This window comes from Teleopsis dalmanni, chromosome 2 (genome assembly GCF_002237135.1).
Source record: "Teleopsis dalmanni isolate 2A chromosome 2, ASM223713v2, whole genome shotgun sequence".
NCBI lineage: Eukaryota > Metazoa > Arthropoda > Insecta > Diptera > Diopsidae > Teleopsis > Teleopsis dalmanni.
Window position 1 is genome coordinate 175,439,600 of NC_051847.1, and position 18,674 is coordinate 175,458,273.

Below are 18,674 nucleotides of genomic sequence, written 5' to 3' on the forward strand. Positions count from 1 at the left end.
CATGCATTGACTAAATGGAGTTGTTGGCGCCAATAGTTTCAAGTAAGAAATAATGAATATAGTATTAATAGTAGTAATAATTATTCTTAAATATTTATCACAGATCCTTTGGATTAATTTTTATAAGAAGTAATTTGTATGGGTTGACGTTTGGAAGACATGTCCACAACGTTTTGAAGCATTATTAAAATTTATTAATATTTCGTAATGGTCGCTTGAAATAGTATAAAATACTTTCGACAAATACATTATTGGGAAATAAAAAAGTTGGATATAGAAAATATGACTTATATGAAAATACTTGCTCTGTATTTGATTAAACTATTGCAAACAAGAAAGTCTTCATAAGACGTAATGAAAGTCCGACAGCATAATGAAGATCAATATTACTATATTATTCACCAAATTTTGTAAGCTGCTGTGCTGATCATGGTAGATGAAAATATATACGGGTAGAGATTTGCTCTACACTAAATGGCTCTCAGTTAAAATTGACCACAGATTTGTAGTACTGAAATTGAGGTCTTTGAATTTCTGTTAAAAAAACTTTCATAATCTAGACTAAAAAATCAATTTTCTGGCTTGATGAATCAAACGATATCTTACGCGCACAAGTTAGTTAGTTAGTTGGCCATTACAGACGTGGATCATCCTCCCCCAGCACAAGTTCTCCGTATTTATCACATATATAATGAAAAAAAATAAAATTGCTTTAGTTAAAAAATACTTAATTATTAATAATGAATAAAGCTACTAAAATTACACTTAATTTAATAACTTATAATATAATATAATAATAATAATTTATATAAACTTTTTCTAATAATAGCCTTACCATAATTCAAATTTTTTATTCGTCGACATTTCACAGATTGACCAGAATGAAATGCATCCTGAACCAATAAAAATCAAACAAATGTTGGTGTGAGTTCTGTAAAATTTAATCCTTCAACTATTTAAACTAGAAAATCTGCAGAAATTGGAAAATTAAAAAGTACGGAAAACCAACAGCTCCAAATGGCGTTGCATGTGGCAAGCTTTGCATTCCAGATTATATTGCTGATGATTATGACGATAAGTGTGATAAGGATAATAATTGCAATGATCATTTTAGTGCACTATGCTATAACCCAAGACTAGCAGCAGCAGCATGAACAGGAGTAGCTTGAGCTGGAGCATATTAAAAGTTGCTTTTCTTTTATATTGCAAAACGTGCTGTTGCCGTTTCCGGAGCGTTGCTGTGTGTGCTTGCCTCGAACGTGTGGTTTCCGTTTTACCAATATAATTTTTCCGATTGTGTTTTTGTTTTATGAACAGAAATGAGTAAAAAAAAATGAAATTATAAAATCCAAAAAAAGTGTACTGAAATTGCAACAAAATCAGACAATTTATGAAATCTCACGTTTTATATGTGAACTTTTCTCACACTCTTACTCAACTTCATTTTCTTAACATGTTTTCTATTTCAGTTTTTCATACTTGGTAACGCTAACTTTTTTCTACTTTTCAACACTGAGATTATAAGATTTTTCTGTTATTGAACATATTGAATACAATATTTCATTTTGATTCAGTGTTAAATGCGAATATAGAACAATTTGCTAACTTTTATTTTGTGTGCGAAGTTCAGTAATTCCCATTTCTGATATTCTCGTATCATATAGCACTATTTACTAGGAGTTTACTCCTGTTTATGGCAGTGTGTTGGGGGCACGTTTCACATTATTTGGCTGTTTTAGCGCTCGTTTATCCTTATTAGTGTTTTTATTACATCGAGCATCGAGTCAGGAATGGGTTGTAGTTATGTGTATTAAGCATCACCCAGTACATTCGGTAGATTAGAGTTAAAAGCTTCCAAGTTGAGTGGAAAAAAGCAAACATTATTTAATATCGATTATGTTGGCTTGGGTATTGAAGAGGTTGTGGTTGCAAGATTGCATTTCGACGTTATCATGACTTTATGGAGTGAACAGTTCATATCTGTAATTTACTTGGTGTTTGTCTACGTGATGTGTGTAAATTTATTGTAATTATCATTAATATTAATTTTTATCTTATACGCTCCATACCTACTAAAAGTAAAGACAAGAAAAGTTTTGTGGTGTATAAAATTAAAAACAAACAATAAGTGAATTTTTATTCACTCGGTAATTACTTCGATAAAGATGTTTAATGTAAGTTTTTACTCCGCCAGTTAGATCAAGGTATGAGTTATAAAAACAAAATGGGAAACAAATTGTTGTTGATAATAAGATAACTTTTTGGGGAGTGAAGAATACCATTAAAATAAAATAATGAATTGTTAAGTTTTATAAATATTCTGCTTTAAGAAGCTTTAACCCACTAACTAACTCTACCTAAGTCTATCTCTAAGATGAATGCAAAAATGCTTCAACAGTGACACTGGCCCAGGCAGTATGTGAAACTTCATTCCAGTAATTGAGGGGAAGAGTTAAAATAAAAAGGTTTAGTACTAAGAAGTTTAGTTTTATCTAAGCCAATCTGGTTCAAGTAAGTTATTCAGCATCAAATACTCCACAAAGTTATTTTGAATGACAGTAAATTGAAACTGCAAGAAATAGTTAAAATTGAAAAAATCACTCAGAAATATTATAAAAAAATAAAATAATAAATTTTTAGTGATATTAAAAAAATTAATGGTCTTTATTTTGCATTAACAAAGGAGCATTAAAAAGGTATTATTAATTTAAGTAGCACTTCTGATTATGATCGAACAAACGCAGTGATATGTCTATAAATCTGAATGGTAAGCAACATTTTTTTTTTTTAAATGGATTATTTGTGGTTACCGTTGAGAGGGTTTGTCGAAATTTTTTTGTCGCTAGGATGGCAACACTGTCTTTTTCACTTACGTGGAATTTGGACATCACTTGTCGTTTAGTTTGTTGCCATTCTGTCAGTTCATTCAAGGTGTGTTTTCCTATTTTTACAATATGTAGAAGCATCGAAGAAAATAACTTTTCTTGAATTTTGCATTGTAATGTTATATATTATGCTGAAGACCTCAAAATATTTCATAATTATATGATGCCAGATTTGTCTGGCACTGATGATATCAACGTCTTCAACTGAACTTAATTGCGCTAAAGTAAAAGAAATAGTATCTGAAAATCCTGACACCTATTTCGATCCACAAAAAGCAACATTTTTGTGTGCTTTATAGTTCGAAAGCGTATTTAAATTATATTTGGTGACATGATTATATATATAGTCATATGATTTTTCAAATATAGTGAACCACTAGAATTATTTTTCCAACATAAAAGATGTATTACAGACAACAAATATGTTATTGTCAATTTAGATTTTAAGATCAAGATTTCCTTGAATCAATAATAAATAATTATAAATGAGATACTAGATATTGACGTGAAAAAAAATCTTAATCTGAATACATGGAATTCAGGGGGCACTAAAATTTTTTTAAAATCTTTTTTCTTTCTTCTAAGATACTAAAAAATTATATAATTAATCTGTTTAGTAACAGATGCTTGGGGAAAAAAATTCCTTATTTATCTGAGGGCAGCCTAGTATACATGCATATATAAGCTTCTCTTGATTTTATATTAATAATGAATTTTGCAACAAAAAAAATCATATTCCTGATATTTTCTCTTTCGTTAATAAATTTTTTTCATTAATCAAATTCGTATACTTAACAGAATAAATTAATGAGTTCATACAATATGCATGGACAATAATGTATGCCATACAGATAAAGAATTAAGAAAAGTAATAAGAAGAAGAGAAATCTCGCAATGAACAGTGCTACCAACATGCACAAATTAAATTCAGCATATATAGTACCAAGGGACGTTAAAGGATTCACAACAGGCACAGCAACCACAGCATGCAGCACTTAGCGTGATTGCATTACTTATTTCACCTGTTGTCCCAGTAGGCATGCTATCGCAAATATAAATTTCCACATACATAAATACAATACAATACTCATGTCTACAAATAATATACACGTGAGGTACACATTCAACAAACATATATTTACACACATATAATGTATGCAATGATTTTTATACGTATGCTTCGTTACGTATGCTGCGGTAACTGTAACTTATTCACTGCTTCTTTGCTTCACACTTGAACGATTTCACTGTTTCGTTGAACGATTGAAAGCACAGTCGTATTAGTTTTGTATTTGTATTTGAATTTGTTTTTTTCTATTTGTTTTACACCTACATACATATGTTTAAACGTATAGTTTTTGTTAGTGTTTTATTATGCTTTATTTTGTGATTTCATAGTGTGAAAGAATCATGAATTACACATGAGAATCAATAAGAATTAATGCCTCTACGAATATTTGCCGCATTGAATTCTTTTATGGTACCTCTTCTCTTACTTCTCCTACTTCACTGAATCATATATCAATGACTTGATAGTGTGTTAGTGTGTTTGTGTATATATGACTGAGTTGATAAATGTATGCATATGTATTTGTAAGTTTTTATTGCTTTTAATAAATCACTGTGGGTGACTGGGTCCGCGGCCTAAGAGTCATTAGTTTTCGCTTTCAATTGAAAGCGCTGGGCGCTAACATATTTCATAGAATCACTTCAACTGCTTTTATTGTTTTCGAATTTCAGCATAAATTATAACAAATGCAGAAAATAAAAACAAATAAATAAAAAAAAAAAAAAAATAAATAAAAATAGAAAAAAATTAACTAACATCAAAGGACATAAATATTTTACTGCAATATTTAAAATGATTTTCATCTCATCCGCTTTAGAGTAGAATAGTATTTTTTTTTCTTCCATTGATTCATTCACCCGCAAATAAATTGTGTCATTTCTTATCTAATTTGATTTGCTCAATCTTTTTCACGAATAAAATATGAATAATGCCATTCTCATATATTTTTTATGATTCTACTAGAATCGCACACGTTGCATGATTTGCATATAAATCGCACATAAATCGCATATAAATAGTCTTGAGCATTTTACAATAGTTCACGTTTGAACAGATTTGCTCGCCCTTTTCAGGGAGTTAACCCAACTGGAAATTCTTTCAGAGAAGTGCGATAATAAAAGTAAATCAAAATGAATGCAATTCCCTATGATTTTGCATGCGAGCTCGAATATGAAAATTGATAAATTAGATAAGTGTGAGCGCTTTTTATGCATATAAACTAAATTTACTTTTTGTTTAAGTTTTATTTTGTATAATAGAAATCTTTTGTAGATATAGTAGTACAGCTGGAATTCATACATACATTTCAAAATTCTCATTTTTTTTTTTAATTTTTATATATATAGTGATAAATATTTGCAGTATTGTTTATTCAGAATATAATGATGAACTAAATCACTTCATTTCATCTATTTTTAAAAATATTTACGAATATCCCTCACTACTATAACAATATAATAGGCATAAACACATTTATAAGAATGTTTCCTTCAAGTTGCAGTTATGCACAGCACAAATCCGCAATGACTTTTAATGGTTCTAATTCTTTTTACTGGTACAATGCTTCTTTAATACAAATTCTTAATTCTACTTGTGAGCCCTCAAATCTATATAAGCTATTATTAGCCCGAGTTGTATCGTAGTACAATGTATGCTCTAAATTAGAGAATATATAATTTATTAAAATAAAAGACAATAAGTATATATAACTGATTTACATCTTATAGATATAATAAACCAAACATAATGAGAATTATAATAGCATAATACAACTAAGCAATATGTTAAGTTTAGTTGGTCCCCTTAATATATCAATACAAAGTGATGTCCCTAAATCATTAATCTCTGTAATTTGCTGAAATATTTATACATACATTTTTAGTTTTAGTGATTTTAACTTAAAAATAAAATATTTATAAGCAGCTTAAAAAATTTATAATGTTAAAAAAAATATTAATTCTTAACAAAACTTCTTTGTATAAACTATTTTAGTGCTTCTGAAAAGCAACAAATTACTAACTTTATAATACCTTCATATCGTTATATTTAACTAACAGGGCTCCGAATAGAACGTTGAGGCATTAAAATGGGAACCGCCTGGTAATTAATTTTTATTAAAGAGATTCAATGACGATGGGCATAAGTTCTTATAAAATAGTTTGAATACTCAATTTAATTATTTTTATAAGTTTTTAAGAGATTAACAAATATGATTAAAAAATTAGTATATTGCACTTTAAAATTATTAACTTTATTTATTAATAGTATTTAAAACAAGATATAGCTCTATTAACAAAGTTGGGATTAAATTATATTAATACCTATTGATTTTGTGAAGAGCTATTTGTTTATTTTCATGCATTGTGTTTGTCAGAAATTGATCCTAGTATTTTCATCTGTCTAAACAATTATATATAACAATTGAAAATAAAAAGAAGTTTTTAAGCTTTCTTTTAATTTCTTTTTTACTTTAGCCTTTTTATTAATTATAAAAAAATAAAAAAGTGAACTAACAACTGCTTCAAATGATCTTAACCTCTCTTCTGCTTAAATTAGTAACCCATGTTCAAGGAAGGTATCTCTGAACCTAACCTTTCATATGTCAGTTGCCCTGTTCCACTATTCTTTTTGAAAATATGATAATAACAGTAAAAATGAATTATTTAGATATATTTATTTAAATTGTATTAATTCAATTAGGTTTATTAAGAAATTTCATTTAGTAATGGCAACCCATTCCCATTGAGCATCGTGGCATTGAAGCATAGGCTTAAATTGGCCCAAAATTATTCGCAATAAAGATGAGAATTTATACTCACTCTCGGTAGAGCACATAATAATAATAATAATAATAATAATAATTTCTTGCCATGTCATTAAGGATTTATATTGATGATTATTATGAAAGATGAACTTTCACAACAAGTAAAGTTCATATTATATACTGACGTATATGGAGTAAAATATAAAATTAATATAAAAATGTTAAAAGTAACGAAGCACTAAAGTCTGTTAAGTAAGCCAACAGCGCACAACAAATAAAATCCACTTAAAGCTGTCAAAACTAATCAAGTTCATTATTGTGTTCGGTTGACAATATGGCGTATGAGTAAAGTTCCCTCAGGATAAGTGGCAACTAATACAAGCAACAATAACAAAGCAACTACAATAACACTAACAACAACAAAAACAATTCTGCCTCAACAACAAACAAACTATCTTAAAATCGTATAAATAACAATGAGTGTACCACATACATACAAAGTGTTTTTGTGTGATGTTATGTATATGTATGCGAACATATGTGTTTGGATTTATTTGTGTGGAGGAATGTACATCCCTGTGTTTATTTGTGTAAAAGTAGCATAACGCCTGCCAAGCTTTTCATCACTGTCCGCTTGACATAACATTTTCATTAGGGTTTCGCATTGTTTTTTGGGTTAGTTTTGTATTTCCACACATCGCACATATAATATTTTTTTTTTTTTCGTACTTCAAGTTATAATAGTCTTGTTATCCTTGTTATCCTTTTCATGTTGACGCTTGCTACAATAGATAGCTGGGCGGTGTTGACCAACTAAGCAAACAAAATATTATTTCGTTTCAAATTCTATTTAATGCATAAAACTACATTACATTTTGTTTCAAATCGAAATTACATGCTCATGTGGTTGGAAATCTGTGAAGTTGCGTAAGTTATCAATATATAGCCCCAGCAGAGGGACGAGCGACGGATGGAGGGACGAACGGATGGTGGAATGTTCTCGAGAACTGAAGCAACGGACAGGCATTCAAGTAGTTAGTTTCATTGAAGGCAAATTTAATATTATTGAATGTGTGTTTATTATGTAAAAAGATAAATATATGAATGTGAATGAGAGTGAAAGATGAGATTTTTATATCCTTTTGCATACAAGAAATCATATGCTCGAGTTACTTTTTAATGATGTGAATTTTCAACAGAAAAAGGATAATAAAAGTTAGATGTATTTAATGTGTTTGTACACTTACATATCAACAGGTTGTATATTACTTCAACAGCAGTCATTAATATAAGATTTCAAACATCAACTGGAATTTGCAGATAGATGATTGACATTACGATGTTATTCTACTGACAGTACATTTATTTCTCATTACAAAATATACTTCCAGCTCAAAAAGTACCCGGATTTTGTAAATAAACCGTACAAATTTAAATTTTATTCCAAATTTATTTTATCTCCTTCAAAATATGGTCCATCTGAAGCGATTTACATATGCCAACGCTTAACCCAATCTTCTATACACTTTTCGTAGGCCCGTGCAGGTATGGCTTTTAGTTCATTCGGCAAATTCTCTTTTACCGAATCAATTGACTCAAAACGCTTACCACTAAGGGGCAATTTGAGTTTCGGGAACAGGAAAAAGTCGCACGGATCCAGATCTGGCGAATATGGTGCCTGAGCGATGACGGTAGTGCCGTATTTGGTCAAAAAATTGGGTATAACAAGAATTTTCCATAGTAGAAATCGCTAAATGCACTTGAGGTAGTTTCAGATTAACAGCTGCTGTAAACAAACTAATTGACATATCCTAATTTGTATAATATTACTTTATCAAATAATACTTAATATTAAAATAATATCCTTTTTTATAATAATAAAAAACTGTTTCGTCATTTGACAACCATAAGAACATATTAGTTTATAATTTGCTTGTAAATTTGCTCTACGTATTTTATTATATACGGAGAGTTTTCGTCTTCCTTTGATAAATCAGTCTATTTTTGGAGCCCTTAACTGGAGACTAAAGCTAATAACAAAAACATAATTCATTAATAGTTTTGTTTAATTGCATTTGTTAAGAAATCAACATATTTACTAAACCAATTCAAATAAGAGAAGTAAGAAATAAAGTAATAAAAGTGCTGAAAAGAAGAAAGTATTCCAGCACTGCTCCCTTGGAGGTTCTTTGCCAAACAGTTCGAGTTTAGTCTAAATACTACTATACATTAGCACATTAATCCTTCTAAAAGTACTTGCCATAGCATCAATTAAATGGATTCATAGTCTATAGTCTTTTTCCTTTCACTCTCGTCCCAAATGCCTGTTAAGATAATTTTTCACGATGATAGCGTAACATATGCTATGCATTTGTTTATCAGCCGCTAATCTCAAGCTAAAGGTTACAAAAATAGACTAGCTTATTAAACTTAGATTAAAACTCTCTATATATAATAAAATTAAAATTTAAAGGCAAATTCTCAAGGTAGTATGGTTTTATGATGTATAAATTAGAAGCTGTGCTACCCAATGCAATATCTGTCGTTTAAGCCTCATAATATGTTTGTGATGTCAGTATTTAACGAGACCTTAACACCAACAGTTAACATCATCAGTTGCTCAAAAAATTAGAGAATAAGTAGAAGCTCATTCGAAATGACCCTTGACGTATGACAAGAACTTCATAGTATATCAGAAATAAAAATATTCATGAAGACTTCACATTGTATGTACATCAAGATATACATCAAGTAAGATCGCTGAAGTTCTGTAATGTCTTACTGTACTCTCTTAAAACAAATGTGATATTTATTCTATCAGGAAGATATGCTGAGCTCACCTTAATAGCTCATGATTCAATGGAGCTTGGAGCTTTTGTTACAGTGGACTGCCCAAGTGGTCACAGAAACTCTTGAGTAATAGTGCTCTAGACACTAAATCGCCTATCTTTAGGCAAAGAGAGAAAGATAAAGATATAAAGAGAGACAGAGAGAGAGAGAGAGAGAGAGAGAGAGACTGATAGATAAGGAAAGAAAGAGAAAACCTTCTCAGGAAGTAATTGAAAACATATTAAATGAGATACTGTATTGCTTATCACAAATTGATACGAACTTGTATAACATTAGTAACTTAAAATCTGTCACTGATCTATTATAGACAACAGTTGGATAAGAACGATAACTGTGACACAGAATTTGTAAAATAGATTAGACTTAATATTAAAAATAAAAAATTTATTAAATGATAACTTTTTACTTTAAAATAGTATACCCATAACTAAAAATTAAAATTTTATTTTCAATCAACATTCAGACAGTTTAATATATCACATAAGCATCGCATATAGAATATTTCGTATACTAAACTGTATTGAAAATTCAGAAAACACAAATTATATATAAAAATTTTTTTAAACATAAGATTAAATTATTTTTATGTTCATTTTTAACATTATCTACTAGAATCCATTTTAAATTGATAAAAAAAATGGCGCTATATAATAATGCGGACCCAAAACTAAGATGTCGCAAACCATGTCCGCGATTTGATCCAGACTTTGGAGGGAGGCATTTAACAGAAAAGTTCTACTCTCAATATGAATATGTCTCGCCAGATGGTAAAAGTGTTCGTGTAAAAAGGAAAGTTTATTATTCTCTACCTGAAGAAGAAAAAAAATTCATACCAATAACAAGCAATCAAACTTATGGCTGGCTGGAAAATCTTAAGCATTTGACACATGAAATCAAATATGAGACGCAGATCACAAGTGATGTAAGTGAAAGAGCTGCCTACTTTTCAAAAAAAATAGATGAATTCAAATTAAGGGAACCACGTAATACCTATTATGCCCCAGTTACTGAAACTCAAATTTATGGTTGGATCGAAAATAAGGAATGCTCTAGAATCATTGATCCGGAATTACAGCATGGAAAGAAATTCGATGAAGAATTGAGAATTTTGATGCAAATTGCATATGAGGCTAAGCAACTTAGGTCTCTGGAACTAAAACGATACTAAGTAAGACAATGCTTAGTACAATGGATAATACTGGATAGTAAGTACTATAATTATATATTAAGTATTTGTATAGATAAAATCGTATATTTATGTAGTTAAATTAAATAATGTTGTTGTTGTGGTTTGAGTAAGTGCTATTGCGTACTTTTACTCTTTTATGGTTGGGGGACTATTCCCTGCCCCACACTTAGCTTTAACTATACTAAAATTATTATCATTTATTTATCTTTTAACTGGTGACAGACCACAGATCAGCATATCTTACTGTGTGCCCTGAGGTGGACTTCAGGTTTGTTAGGATGGGATTGGGCAACATATCGACTTTTGTGAATAATTTTAGGATTCTGTCCTTAACATATTTTTTCGCTGAGTCGACCCTTAGATCACTATGTATATCTGTTGTCTTAATATACCAAGGAATCTTAATTAGTTTTCTTAAAGCCAGATTTTGTGCTATCTGTGATTGCTTTATGACAGTGTTTGAGACTTTGTTGTATGTTACACATCCGTACAGTAATGCTAGCCTAATTATTTGAGTATATAATAACTTTCTATTTTTGAGATTGAATCGATTATTATTAAACAGCGGCTTTAGAAGATGTAGAACTTTAGAGCAACTATTCCGTCTGCGTTTCATATGTTTAAACCAATTAAGCCGTTTGTCAAAAGTAACTCCAGATATTTTATGCTTTCCTCCTACCGTATCTCCGTGCCACCGACGCTCACCTCTGGAGGATGCTGCCTTTCGTGTTATGAATATAGCCTTGATTTTATCATTGTTTATTTAAATCTTGCATTTCTGGAAGTATTCCACCATTAGGTCTCTATTTCTCTGTAAGGTGTTGCTTACTTTTTACAACAGTTTTTCAATATTTACATTACAATAATAAAATAATTTGAATATTTTATATCTAAAAATATGTATTATTTCTTTTCAGATTAATACCGAACCCAAGAAACCGAGAGGAAGCTGATTATTGGATTCCTTTATTGGAGCCTTTTAAATATAAAATTTTCTAATGTATGGTATTTTTATTTTTCTATTAGATCTCTTTTTAATAAATTTATATTTTAAATAAAAGAAAAAGTATTTTACATTTCTTTATTGACAGTGCTATCCCTAACTTATATTCTTCAAAGCTTTAAATAATCGATGCGTTACATAAAATAGGGATCCAGTAAAACTGAAAGTAAAATTGCATGCCCGATATAATATAGATTTGCGCAAATTTATGACTGAATTAATTTAAAATACATTTGACTAGGACATTCTTAAGAAATCTAATAGAAACCACTTCCAGAAACTGCCCTTGTTGGACTGATAGAAGATAGTTACCGATAATGGTAAATATCCTAATTATGATAGTATTAATTGCTTGAATATCATTTTCAATATTGAAAATAGTAATACTATTCAATACTTCATATGTACCCATTAGCAATGAAAGTTTTCTGGAGAGAAAAATTTGAAGAGTTAATGACATTCCACGTTTGTTAAAATCAAGTGGAATAAAGTAAATTAAGATACTAATGAAAAAAATTTTGAAAGAACACAGATCGCATTGAAGCAATAATTTTTTCCCGTGACCAACACTGTGGATAGTTCTTTTCCGTGGCACCAATGTTAGGAAATTCTATCCCGTGGCCAGCAACACGGAAGTAGCTGTTCTAGAGTTAAATCATACTAAGTATGTTATTGGTGTGGATGAAAAAAATTTGGAACTCTAACATAAATCTAACCTAAAAACCTTTGAGAGAATAAATTTTTGGCACAAAGTTACTGAGAGCAAAATAAAGTAATATCCTCACGATACAGCAGCAAAATAATCTATAATTTTGGTTAGATTTCTTGTTTATTGCTTCTAAGAGTAGGAGAATGAGTATGAGCATGAGTTCTAAGAGTATCTAAAACCAACTTTAATAGTCATTTCATAATCGAATGTACATATCTAAAATATCAAGAAATTGTTAATTATAATTAACTATATATTAATGTTGAAGCTACTCAAAGACCTATTAATGCCTAGCTATACTGAATGAAACTGAACTTTTATGTCGATTTTTAGCTGTCATTTTTTTAACAAAAGAGTACTTGAAACTCTTGTCTGGTTGTACCATTGAAGTGTTTGTAGGACTAACAAAATCCATGCATAATTATAAGATAAACATTTACTATATTTTCATAGAATAAATTCAATTAATTTTATATAATTTTTATTGCTTCCTCTCTTATTCACTCCTCCCGTTAAAAATAAATTTACTCGTCATTTCAAGATAATTTATTTAGTAAATAATTATAGAGGTTTTTCAAACAGTAGTGAACTACAACAACAAAAATTCATTTTATATTATTTTAATTAATTGAATTTTTGGCTGACCATATAGCTGTTTCGAGTATTGCCAAACACCCATCAGTGGTCATGGATATAATTCTTGTATTGAATTATTCGTAAATAATTATTTTTGAGACTTCAAGTACCAGGAATCGAAATAATTATAATTACAATTACATGTATAATTACGACTTTATAAAATATATTTATATATTCTTATTAAACCAACAATGACCTGATGAAGAACAGTTCAGCAGGAGACGGGCAAATCGTTTAACGAGTTAAAAGCAATGGCAGGAAATAGAAACCTATGGAAAACTTTTGTAGACTCCTTAAACTCCTAATGTAGTATGGAAATAATAATAATTTAAAGTTATTATTTTTAAATGATGGGCAAATTAATTATTAATAAATATAAATATATATACAAATTAATAAAATTATTTATTTAACCACAAAGCGGAAATTTAAATATTATTCTATGTAATTTTTTTAATTTAAAAATTCATAGATAACTTGAAGTCCAAAATTATTTTCAAGGATCAACCGTAGGTGTATCCATACCAAGGAAGAAATTTTAAATTATCTATGTTTTATTGTATCCACTTGACGTTTATTGTGCTTAATCTATTTTATTCAAATTAATATTATTTTTTTATAGTGTGGATTAATATTTTAAGGAATATCTTTTGATATTTTGATGTATTATACAACAAATTTGTATGCATTAATTTGGAGAATTTAATTTAATTGAAATGCTTTTAAATTCAATGCAGCTTTTAAAATGAAGCTCATTACTAACGAAATTACTTTTATTTTATTGCCTACATTTAGGCACGCTTCCGTCCGCCTATGCCTTTGCCTTTGCTTTCGACTTTAAACTCACGTACGTGAGTTGTTTGACTTGAAGATTAATGTCCAGCGAGCGAGGATATTTAAATTTGAAATTTTATTTTTATTTTTATTTTATAGTCTAAGCAAGAAATAATGTAGTAAATCGCACATTAAAAATTAAAAGAGCAAAAAAATAAATGAAAGAAAAATTTTAAGGTAAAATAAAATTATAACTCAAAGAAATATGTTGATATTATAAATATACCAGCAAAACAACACCCACAGTTCGTAGACTTCTTTTATGAATCTTATATTGTTACTTGTGTTTTTTCCTGTTTTATTTTTAAATTTTTTTCTTTTGTTGCTATTTCTGTACTTTTGTATTTTAAAAATTTCATTATTTTTACCAACGCATTAAAGTGAATTTCTCACTAAAACGTACCATGGGGCATGTGGCACGAGCAATAATAATAAAAGTTCCCCAACCAGTAATGTTCGCGTTGATCCTGTAGCAGCCTTACACAATAAATATTGTAATACACCAGCGCACCTTTGTCTTAACAGAATTCTTTTCTTTTCTACGTTTTCCTTACCTTGCCTCGCCAGGATTCTCGCAGGCACAACCTTTGTTGCCTATAACTTGCATTAGATACTTTTGTGTTTGCTGGTCTTAAGTAGTGCGAGTCTTACAAATGGAAATGGCCAAAAACACTTAACATTGTTGCGCCTCACAAAAGGTGAATGAATTTTTAAACAAAGCAAAGTGTAAAGTTTTTTATTCTTATTTCATTTAGTTATTTTTTATCTAAGAAAACCTAAATAGTTTTTGAAATAATTTAAAATTACCAAGTAGAAATTAAAATAAATTATTAGAAAATATAAAACGTAAAATATCTAACGTCCCTCATAGCGTATGAGTAATGTTTAATTGAAAGCTTCGTTCATATTCTTTTTATCTTGTTTCCCATGCATTCCTCCTTACTTGTTTACATTATATCCTTTTCGTTTCTTTGGGTTTCACTTTGTGGACTTCATAAAACCATATTTCAAGTAAAAATTAGTTTCAGCTTAAACTGAAACTACACTACGAGTCACATCCTCGCTGATTCAGTAACTCCTTTGTAACAATTTATAGATGTTAAAATCCTGCTTTTTGTTTTCTTTTTTTCTTGTTTCGTAATATTTGCTTATTTGCTGCTTCCTCACATTTTTATTGCACTTTACGCTCATTTCTCTTCGACATCGTTTTTTGCACATATTTTGTTTGTTTTTCTTTTATGAGCCATTAATTCATGGTGGATTGGTTTTTCCATTAGCACCATTCATGTCCAAAACAGTTGAAGGCATAAAACAGAAATGAAAAGATACAAGAAGTAACGTTACGTTAGCAACAAAATTGTAGATGCGGAATAACAAAATAACAATAATGAAGACAACAATACATGAGCTCAACTACAACTAAAAGGACCAATAAACATTTTTATATCTACATATGCTATTGTAAAAAATACAATATCTGTTTGTTTGCAATTGCAAAACTTCTCCAGACAACTAGAGAAAAGTTTTTGAAATGAAATTGAGTTATTTTATTAGGTTAAAGCATTTGTTAGTAGAGGTTGGTATCTTTCGATCCTTGAATATGTCATCTTTGTAGGCTGTGAGGAAGCATATGGATATGGAATACTCAAATCAGTAAAATATTGAAATGTCGATCTCCGATAAAGAACATTGCGCATCACAAGGTTTCTCTTTATAGGATTACTGAAAATAAGCTAATTGGAGAAAATAAATCAGATGAGAAAGATAGAAGTGATTGCACAGTGGATGCTATAAGACCGATACTTCAATACAATTTTTAATGTGAGAATAGTTAAGAATCATAAATGAATTAATCTTTGCAAAGGTAAATAACTTATAGATTAGAAAACTGTTAGCCACACTAACTTTGTAATATTAGATGGACTATAGAAACGTAGCATTCTCACTGCCTATTAATCCACTATCTAATCCAGATCATAGAAACGTATCTAATCTAGATTTGTCAAATGAAAAACGGAAGATCTTCTGGACCTTCAGCAAAGCTACAATTTGTGTACGTACTGCAGTACTAATGGGGGCCTGTGTTATTGCATGTTTCATAGTTGGCTCATCATCAAAAGTGGACTGTGCATAAATAGCCTTGATGTAGAGCAAGTAAAGTCTATTAATCATATTCCATGTTTCTATCCGGGATTACAGGCTAACCGACTTGTACAGAGAATGAAAGTAAAGTTATAAAATTTCTTTATATTCATCTGGAAGGTTTAATAAACTCTTTGCTTGAGACTACATATGAAGCAACTCCAAAATCCAAAAGACAGTTTCTTCAATAACCCCTCCAGAAATAATGAAAATATGTATAAAAGATCTCTTTATATTCATCTGAAAGTCAAATTGATTTAATAAAGTATCTTTTTGTGAATAAAAATGAAGTGATTCAAATTCTACAACAACAAAAATTAATATACACTTATCAGATCTTTTTATCTTCATTTAAGAGACTAAGTGGCTCCAAGTCTAAAAGGCAGCTTCTTCAATAACCAGGTTGAGTTATATATAATATGCTATTTCTAAATATTTTTCTGGAAGACTAAATGATTTAATAATGTCTATCGTTGGGACTACAACTTGTTAAAGAAAATTAAAGTGCACTTATTAGATCTTCTTATCTTCATCTGAGAGGCCCAATGGTTTTATAATAACTCTGATTAAAACTCCAGACGAAGGAATTCTAAAGTTTAAAAGACAATTTCTTCATGTCTTTTTATGTGGGATGTCTTTTTATTAATCTGGGAGACCAAACAATTTAAAAATATCTTTCTTTGGGACTGCAGATAAAGCGACTTCAATGTCTAAGAAACTGTTTTTGCACTGGCTTGATAGACATAATAAAAGTGGACTTCTCAGACCTTTTTATATTCATCTGAAAGCTCATATTTCTTAATAATTATAGTGCAAAAAGCTACATTGGAAAGAATAGTTAGTATGACTGATATCCTCTGGACAACTTTAAGAATATTAGAATACGAAAAAATTGTGCCTAAGTGATATTTGTGTCCATATGTGTTCTATCAATATAACTTGATGCGTTTGTTTTTCCTGTGACTATTGCTTGAATACTCTTGATATTAAATACATTACATGTGTGTCCTAAAGTCCTAAATGAAGCCACGGTTTTGTTTGTACTTTTCATAGGGCACCTTAAATGCTCAATGCATAAATATAAAACCTACAAACACCAGAAACGGAAATAAAACCATGCACTGAAATGTGCGCCTGCCCGTTTTTTTTTTCTTTATAGCGGAAGTTAAGTGAAAAGCTCTAATAAATGGTTCGAATTTTCGGGTTTTCTGCGAGTATTTTCAAAAATTTATTTATAATAAAAAATTTCAGTTTTCGGTTCAACTTGCAATTTATATTGCGGTATTCTCTTTTTTCGTTAAGTAAAAAAGTTCATTTCAATGTGCATATGTTAGACATTAAATGATAGAAGTTCTAAGGGTAATATGCGCTAACTAATATTATATGTCATAGGTAATGCTAACAAATTGCTAGTTAAAGTTTATTCAAGAATCTTAAGAATGTTTTAAAAAGATTCTTTATCTATAGCATAAGGTTCATTGAAAAAAATTTAAAAAAATATTAACAAAAACATAACACAGTTAAATATAGACACAGTGTAATCGTGTGTAATATTTAATATTAACAGAGAGAATATATATATTAACATATGGAAATTTTCCAATTCACAAAAACTTGTACTGAAATTAAAAATATTCGAATGTCAAAAGGAGAAGAAGAAGTAGAGAAGAAAACGGAAGAAGAGAATAGAATGAATTCTTTCTATAAGATAGAAATTTTAAAGTATTGCTGAAAGACTAATAATAATAAGACTAAAGACTAATAATAATACAGGAGTGGCGGAAGCAGGTGGATGAGAGGGTGAAGCAGCTCGGTAAAAAATAGGTTGAGGAGGTGTAAACGATTACTTGAATTTTTATGACTTTCCAACTCATCATACATAACGATACACTATAAACTAGTCAAAGACATTTCATTTCCTTAAAACGTAGATTCTACCTAATTCTTCTTAATTCGTTTTGAAGAATGACTTACGCGTGTACCTGAAAGTATGCAATAAAAAAACGCAATTAACGAACTTCAAATCATCAAATACTGGATGAACGTGACTAAAATAAATTGCCTTCATCGTACGCAATTAAAATATTTTAATATTCGAGTTAGTTATTAGTCCTTCTCGCCTCTGGCACTTCACAACTACTGAAACATTGAAACATATTTCAACACATTAATTCCCAACAACAACAACAATAAATACAACAAAATCAGCAATATTTTAATGACCAAATTATTTACTGCAACAAAATGTCGGGTTAATTTATTTTGTGACCCGAAGAGCTAAAAAGTTATGATGATCCTTTTAACAAAAGAAAATGCAAGATGTGATAAATTAACTAATTCATTCCTTCAGGTTCATATTTTATGAGTGTTAAAGGAGATTGTAGTAAGAGAAGTATTTATGTAGAGAGGAGTTGATTATTTTTGTGGGTGTGAAATTCTGTTTTGGTATTTTTATTGTCCACTATAATTGCTACTGCATTAGTACAATATGAAGAATAGTATTAAAAAGGGGAAAAGGAAAGAATCAAGAAGAATATTCTTATTATCAAGTTATTTTTATATTATTTTTTCATTCGTTGTAGTAATTTTC

At 29.5% G+C, this 18,674-nt stretch overlaps 1 protein-coding gene across 1 annotated transcript; it reads left to right on the forward strand.

Moving 5' to 3' along the window:
* The first annotated feature begins 10,140 nt into the window (after positions 1 to 10,140).
* LOC119681851 lies at positions 10,141 to 11,775 on the forward strand. Its single transcript, XM_038095143.1, has 2 exons — positions 10,141 to 10,773; positions 11,675 to 11,775. Exon 1 carries the CDS (start codon positions 10,206 to 10,208, stop codon positions 10,734 to 10,736), a length of 531 nt encoding a protein of 176 aa, XP_037951071.1. The 5' UTR covers positions 10,141 to 10,205; the 3' UTR covers positions 10,737 to 10,773; positions 11,675 to 11,775.
* The last annotated feature ends 6,899 nt before the right edge of the window (positions 11,776 to 18,674 follow it).